The sequence below is a fragment of the Eublepharis macularius genome, chromosome 17 (genome assembly GCF_028583425.1).
Source record: "Eublepharis macularius isolate TG4126 chromosome 17, MPM_Emac_v1.0, whole genome shotgun sequence".
Taxonomy (NCBI): domain Eukaryota; kingdom Metazoa; phylum Chordata; class Lepidosauria; order Squamata; family Eublepharidae; genus Eublepharis; species Eublepharis macularius.
In genome coordinates this window covers 22,116,726-22,124,420 of record NC_072806.1, presented here as the reverse complement: position 1 = coordinate 22,124,420, position 7,695 = coordinate 22,116,726, and the positions used below count along the sequence as shown (strand labels likewise).

Below are 7,695 nucleotides of genomic sequence, written 5' to 3'. Positions count from 1 at the left end.
TTTTCTACAGTTTAATTGCCTGAAGATTGATTTCTGTATGTTGGATCCCTGCTTCCTCTGTCAAGGTAACTGCTGAACTGAACTGAGGTGAGCTGAACTAAACCATTATTTCTAATACAAAGGGTGGTCTAGGATTAAGAATTTGTAAGGCCTTAACCCCCCTCCCTCCTACACAAAGAGAATTTGGTGATTACCCTCTATGGATCCTTAACTCTGTCCCTCACCCCATGAGAATAATCCACATGCTCGCTTTTAAAACATGTTTCCAAAAAGTACGATCCTGATAGATAAAAGAAGGATCTGTCAATGCAGAACTATCTCTGCTTTGCTGGCTTGTCCCCAAATGCCAAAAGTTAGGTGAGCAAACATGTTCTCTTTTAATGGATCACAGGAAAGCTTTACAAATTAATGTGTGGTGTGGAGCAAATGCAAGAACAGCTTTATAAAAAGGAATCAACGAGGATCTGAAATGCCCTTTTCCCCCCTCCTAGAGACAGGCCGCGGATCTCCAGAGGCCCTTATTTCTTGGCTGCTTCCACAGGCTTCTTAGCCTCTGATGGCGGGATCTGGGCGTGGGCCTCGAAGGTGACGGGAATCTTGATCTCTGCAGACTGGATGGCTGGTTTGGGCAATGGAGCTTCCACTGTCAGTGTGCCGTCAGGGGACAGTGACGAACGGACTATGGCAGGTTCGATACCAGGGGGAAGTCTGAAACCATGGAAAGAAACAGTAAGCAGGTAGAGGATGAGAAGGCTGCTGAGGGTGCCTCCTTCCCCTGATCGCTGTGTGGAAAGTCTATTTGCACTTGTGAAAATAAAAATAATCACAATGCTTAATCAATGAATCAAGTCAATTAATTGGATAGCAATGTTCCAGCTAAACGAAATGGTGGTCCTGGTTAATTGGGATTTTTTTTTAAGATTACAAAATTATTTTCTAATGCAAATAATCTGAAAAACTGCAGATGGTATGTGCTGTCTCAGAAGAGACAGTGTGTGCAGTGGTTAAGGGATGGGGCTAGGATCTGGGAGACCCAGGTTTGAATCCCTGCTCTGCCATGGAAGCTTGCTGGGTGGCCTGGGGATGACCACACATTCTCAGCCTAACCTACCTCACAGCATTGTTGTTGTGATGATAAAATGGAGGAGAGAAGAATGATGAAAGCCCTTTCGGATCCCCATTGAGGAGAAAAGCAGAGTATAAATGAGATGAATAAATAAATAATAAATCGTAAGAGTTATTCTGTAACAGATAAAAAAGGAAGGCAGCTTCCTGAAGGGGAATTAGAGATGCTTCCGAAATTCTCCTCATCCAAATTTCTCCCTGGATTGTAGAGTTCTGTTATCCTTTCTGATCTGGAAATGCTTCCTTGGGGATCCTCTGTTGTTTCATTTTTTTTAAAAAAACTGCATTTTGTAGAGTTATTCCAGTCTAGGCCCATTGATTTTACAGGGTTTAGACCGGAATGACCCTGCGTTGGAAAAAAGTGTACTGATGTGCTAATTGCCCTGGTTATATACCAGCTTATGTACCAGTTACTGATGGTATACTAGCTGTATACCAAAAATGTAGAGGACCAGAAATGAGGGAATTTGGTCATCCCATCAGGAAAATATGTAATTGGAACTGGAGAGGACAGAAATAGAAGATATTTGTGGAATGCAATGCCCTTCCCCTCCCACTAGGACCCCACCCCACATCCTAGTTTAAGTATACTGATGGTCCCCTCCTTTCATGACCCGTTTTCTTCTCCATCCATCCTACGTACGTGTATTTTCTGGTGAAACATCTGGAAATGAACCCATGCTCATCTTGTCTTTCTTCATGCTTACCTAGAGAAGAAAATGATACAGATGCTGTTAATGGAGCAACCGATGCCACCTCATTAGTGATGATAATTATTCTCGAGCCCTAGATGGACATTAACTTCATCTGGTCTAGGAATGAAAAGATCCTGTTCTTTTATTGTTCCAGAATTTCACCCTGCTCTGAGTTCCACTGCTCCTGAATTTCGATTTAATCAGACCAATTCCTCAAATCACTTGACATGTGTGCAACTTTCTTCAGTTTCCTAGCTTCGTTTTTCACCAGTGTAACCGATGCATATGTGTGCATTGTTAAAATACCACAAAAACGGGAGCCTGCATCAAGATTCTTTTTGTACATGCCTTTTGAATGATGTGCGTGTGCGCTCGTGCATGTTGGAAAACAGTGCATACACGCACACACAAGGAATCTTGATAACACTGTATTAAGACAGTGAGATCGACAATATGTTTGCACAGCGTTAGGTCAATGCAGATGTGCACATCAGTAATGCAGAAGCGAGGAAAAGTAATGAATGAGTGGAAGGAACTGAAAATTGGGGGGAGTTGTGTGCGCTCAGTGCGCTGTACAAAATTGGGGGGAAACTGACTATGACTGAGCAAGGATTAAAGAGCTTGAAGAAAGCCATTCTGGCACCTCTTTCTTTTCAGCAATGCCAATCACAGCAGGTAATGCTGATAGGGTTACCGAACGTTTCCACCACCCTTTGTTTTTGTGTATTTAACCCAGGATATGAGCTCTAGCAGGGCTTTTTTTCTGGGAAAAGAAGTGGTGGAACTCAGTGGGTTGCCCTTAGAGAAAATGGTCACATGGCCAGTGGCCCCACCCCCTGATCTCCAGACAGAGGCTGGAGTGGCGCGGAGGGCAATCTAAACTCCCCTCTGTCTGGAGATCAGGGGGCAGAGCCACCTGCCATGTGACCATTTTCAAGAGGTGCCGGAACTCCATTCCACTGTGTTCCAGCTGAAAAAAAGCCCTGAGCTCTATAGCTGTGGACTTTAGTGTACTGCTAATGCTTACATTCATACTCTGAAAAGCTTTGCTTCCTGGTTTTTTTGCAGACCAAGCTGCTGCAAAAAGCACAGGAGCTGTCCTGGCTGTTTTTTTCTAGGTCAGTTGGCAACTTCCATTGGAGCGGCTGTGTTTTATTTTCAGAAAACATGACCACTTGACACACCACACTCTCCTTCCTGACTGAACCACCCTCCCTTCCATTTTGCTGAGCTGGTTGCCATGGTTATGCAGCCACACATTGATGGACTTTATACCTTCATTAATATTTCAAATGGGGATGTATTGGAGGTTGGGAAATCTTGCAGGGAAAATAAGATTAATGCATTAAAAGGAGTCTCGGATCCTCCCCTCCACTTCCCACTGCAATCCAGGGTGGAACATGGCGGGGGGGGGGGCAGAATTAAAATTCCTTGGGGAGTAAAAAGTGAATAAGAGGAAATCCATTAGTAATAGAAAATTTGGCATGGTGGGGGGAGGCAAGGATGACAACCAGTACGTAGCAGAAAGGGGCACTTCTGGCACCCAACTTGAAAAGGCTGTGATTGAAGTCCTCCCCCCACATGTCCCCTCCCCATAATTTGTTCAGGCGGTCTTGGCGCCTGATCAAACTCATTGATTTTAATCAGAGTTGTAATGTGCCAGCTGCGATCCAGATGGTCCCGGGAGAGGGGAATGGGGAGGGTGGGGGGAGGTAGCTCCCGATTGTTTTTTTTTCCCTCTGGGTTTGGGGACAACGCTTAATCTTGTTCTCCTGAAGTCATCCGACTGGAGCAGCAGGAAAGAGAAAGTGGCTCATCTTAATGAGGAAGACGAGTGAAGACGGTTCCTCCTTGCCCTCACTTACTCTTTCTTGGTCAGCGATGGCATGACAAAGGCCTCTGGGAGCAGTGGTGCCGCTGTTCCCTCCACCACCAATGCATCAGCATGGGCTGTCCTCCCTCTGGGGAAAGTCAGCTTCAGCAGCAGCAGGCCCACCTGTGACACCCAAGACCCCAGCAGCTGCCTGCCCCAATGCTGCACGTGTCACTGGTCCATTAAACCAGTATTTATTGATTAGTCTGACAGGCAATAGCTAGGGTTGCCAGCTCCAGGTTGGGAAATTCCTGGAGATTTGAAGGGTGGAACCTGGAGAGGGTGGGGTTTGGGATGGGGAGGGACATCAGCCAGACATAATGCCATAGAGTCCACCCTCCAAAGCAGCCGTTTTCTCCAGGGTAACTGGTCTCTGTGGCTTGGAGATCAGCTGTAATCCCAGATCACCAGCCACCACCTGGAGGTTGGCAACACTAGCAACAGCTCAGGTTTGAAGATCTGTGATCCAGCATGCAAGACTTGTGTTTAGGGTTGTCAGCTCTGAGTTGGAAAATTCCTGGAGAGTTGATGAGTGGAGTTTGGGGAGGGACCTCAGCAGAGTTTAAGGCCAGAGAGTCCACCCTCCGAAGCCACCATTTTCTCCAGGGGAATCAATCTTTGTCGTTTGGAGATGAATTGGTAGCCTTATCTGTGTTCCTTTGCTGGGCCTTGTCTCCACTACACTGACCCTCTCCAGCTCCTTCCGCCAGAGATTCCCCCTCACCCCAGACATGCCCATTTTTGCAGTGGCCTACATTTTAGAGCATAATTATCAGATGTGCGGGAGTCCTCTTTGCATTGGAATCACAGGGCGATGGGAGGGGAGGGTTAAGCTTCCCCCTACCATTTTCCTGACTCGAAACAGCCCTGGCAAACTGACGTGTGCCCCTGTGGGACAAATAACAGCTTCTTGGAGCAAACTGGCACAGGGGAAGGTTTAACCCTCTCCCCTCATGCAGGCAAATTGTGTGTCTGAAAATTGTGTTTAAAAAGAATGTGGAGCTGCAGAAGTTGACACATCTGGCTATCCACTGTGCAGAACTAAACTGTCTTTTCAGCGGATCCCCTAAAGATATTCTTTAGGGGATCGGCTGAACGAAACTGAACTAAACTTTTATTTTGTTAAATCATGGGGTCCAAATGTAACTGGCAAGGACACATTGTAATTAGCGGGGTTTAAGTTTAAGAGTGACTGCAGGGATGTGTTCGGGTTTTAAATGTTAAAACATTTCAGCCCATTAAAGAAAACCTTTCTTTCTGGCAATTCAGCAGCTCTAAATTTCATTCCTTTCCGCTAACATACAGACCTGCCTTTAAAAAAATGTAATTAATTGAATATGCTGTGAAAAGCGGATGGTTGATAACAAATTCTTTATAACTACCTGGTACCTCTTCTAACAATGGACCCTCCATGTTCAGAGGCAGTTTATCTTTGATTACCAGATGCTAAGGACAATCTGATGGCTTTCACCATCTTGTTCTGCTCAGGAACTATTTGATTGGCCATTGATTGAACACTGAGGGGCAAACTAGACATGAGATCAGGGGGCGGGGCCTCCGGCCATGTGACCATTTTCGCCGAGGGCAATTTAAACTTTCAAAAACTCCCCCCTTGTTCCAGCTGACCCAAAGTGGCGTCATCGTGCGGTCCTGAGTTCCACCACTGAGTTCCACCACCGCTTTTCCCAGAAAGAAAGCCCTGGTCACACGGTCTCAGTTACTCCACAGGGTGGTTGTTTTGAAGATAAAATGGAGGCGAGAAGAACAGTGTCAACTGCTTTGGGTCCCCACTGGGGAGGAAGGCAGGGTAGAAATGAAGGAAAATAAATAAATTAGGACCAGTGAGACCCCGGTTCAAATCCCCACTCAGCCATGTAGCTCATTGGATGTCTTTCAGCCAGTCACTTTCCCTCAGCCTAATAATAATAACAACATTCCATTTATATACTGCCCCTTCAGGACAACTTAACACCCACTCAGAGCAGTTTACAAAGTATGTCATTATTATCCCCACAACAATCCCCCTGTGAGGTGTGTGGGGCTGAGAGAGATCTGAGAGAGCTGTGACTGACCCAAGGTCACCCAGCTGGCTTCAAGCGGAGGAGTGGGGAATCAAACCCAATTCTGCAGATTAGAGTCCCGCTGCTCTTAACCACTACACCAGACTGGTTCTAACCTGCCTCACAGGGTTGTTGTCCAGATATAACAGTGGAAGAATTGTATATGTTGGTCTAAGCTCCTTGGCGGAAGAGGAAAATAAAAAATGAAAGAGGCCAGATGGGTCTGTAATCTGATCCTTCTTGTGCAGTCTCTATTCCCACCCACCCCCATCCCACTCCAAGCTTGGAGTTCAAGAACCAGCCCTCAGAGTACCCTAAGAATTTAGCGTGCGTTAAGCAGTGGAAGCAAGGGGTGAGCATGATGGGGGAAAGGAGATTCTCTGTGGCCAGAATCTGTCTAAAACCTTTATAAACCATGGTACTCAGAAGCAACTTGACAGCACATCACACACACACTTACCAGTTATCTCCACCACCCCATCCTTGGTCTTTACCACCAGTTCCTCCGGTGCGAAATGGTTGACATCCAAGGCCACTTTCCAGGTGTCTGAAGTTTGCCGAATCTCAGAAATGCCACTGCTCAGTTGGCGGCTCAGGGCCCGGTTGTAGGCTGGGTTGGCAGTCGGTGAGGTGACAATGGGACCAGCAGCTACAGGTTCGGGGCTGATGCTGGCCAGCGGGCGGATATAGCCCGGCCAGCTGCTGGTCCCCACAGGCCATTTGTACCAATCTTCAGGGATGAGAGGCATTCCAAAGGACTGCTCAAAGAGGCGGCTGCCCCGATACCAGTCCCGGAAGGGATCCCAGCTGGGGGTGCGCAGGAAGGTGAAAGGCACCTGGCGTTCCGACATGTCTCGTCCAGGAGTTGTGCCGGAGCTCCGTTTGGGCTCTGACTGCGAGGAGCAACTGCCGCCAGCTGGCCCTTATCAACAGACAAATGGCTATTTTGGGATAAGCATTCCAACTCTCTATTAAAGGAAATTACACTCAGCCAGGGGAATTGTGGATGACTATCAGTCCGGGTCTTGACAGTGTTCTCCCTGTTTGTCCTGGCTCTCCCTGCCCGTCTTCTGGGGGTGGGAAGTAGAACGGGTGGTGATGGGGAATGGAGACCAATTCCCATTGGAGAGGAGTGGAATGTTCTAGGCTGCGTTTGATCTCAGAGCCAAGCTACAAGTGATGAATTACACTTGCCTGGCAAGTGAACAGACTCACATGTATTCCTCCCTGTTCACTTGCCATTCACCTGCGCTCCAATTGATCAAGTGAATGGCAAGTGAACAGGGAGGAATACACGTGAGTCTGTTCACTTGCCAGGCAAGTGTAATTCATCACTTGTAGCTTGGCTCTCAGCAGGCTGAAGAGAAGCTCAGGCTGACCTGATAATGGAATGTTATTTGGGGAGATAGTGCCCAACCCAAATGGAAAGAGAGACATGTTTGTGCTTCTTTTATTGATTTATTAGATGGATATTCCACTCTCTTTTGAGGGGCTGGAGCATCTGACAGCAGTCTTATTTGAAGATGTCTGCAGTCAAATGACTGGCTCTGGCTGCACGGGAAGCCCTTGGCAGAGGAGGGAGTTGGAACCATTGCTCTGCTCTCTGTATCATAAACTGGCCCTTTAATGCAGCCTCACTTGGTCATAGTGTGGTGTTGGTGAGCTACCATTCTTGAATGCTGAGAGGCTGGGCAGCCTTATCTCAAGAAAGAAATGATAGATCACCCGTAGCTATTTCACTTTCTGCTTGTGCTGCCACCCTGCCGCCCACTCCTTTGGCCTCCCGCTTCTCCTCCTTGTGATCCACCTTTAGTTAACGACGGGGCTGGATTTAAAGCCTTACATCTTTAAGAAAGAACACTCAAGATGTAAAAATGGGGCTATTCAACATGGCCTTAATGTTTAGCTTTTTAAAAGTATTCCTCAGTGTTTCGTTTCAAAA

The 7,695-nt window shown here is 47.0% G+C and overlaps 1 protein-coding gene across 1 annotated transcript; it reads right to left on the bottom strand.

Annotated features, from left to right (window-relative positions):
• Positions 1 to 353: 353 nt before the first annotated feature.
• On the bottom strand, positions 354 to 6,667 carry HSPB1 (heat shock protein family B (small) member 1). Its single transcript, XM_055001591.1, has 3 exons — positions 6,214 to 6,667; positions 1,769 to 1,832; positions 354 to 708 (listed from the first exon to the last, which is right to left on the bottom strand). Exons 1-3 carry the CDS (start codon positions 6,602 to 6,604, stop codon positions 519 to 521), a joined length of 645 nt encoding a protein of 214 aa, XP_054857566.1. The 5' UTR covers positions 6,605 to 6,667; the 3' UTR covers positions 354 to 518.
• Between the last annotated feature and the right edge of the window lie 1,028 nt (positions 6,668 to 7,695).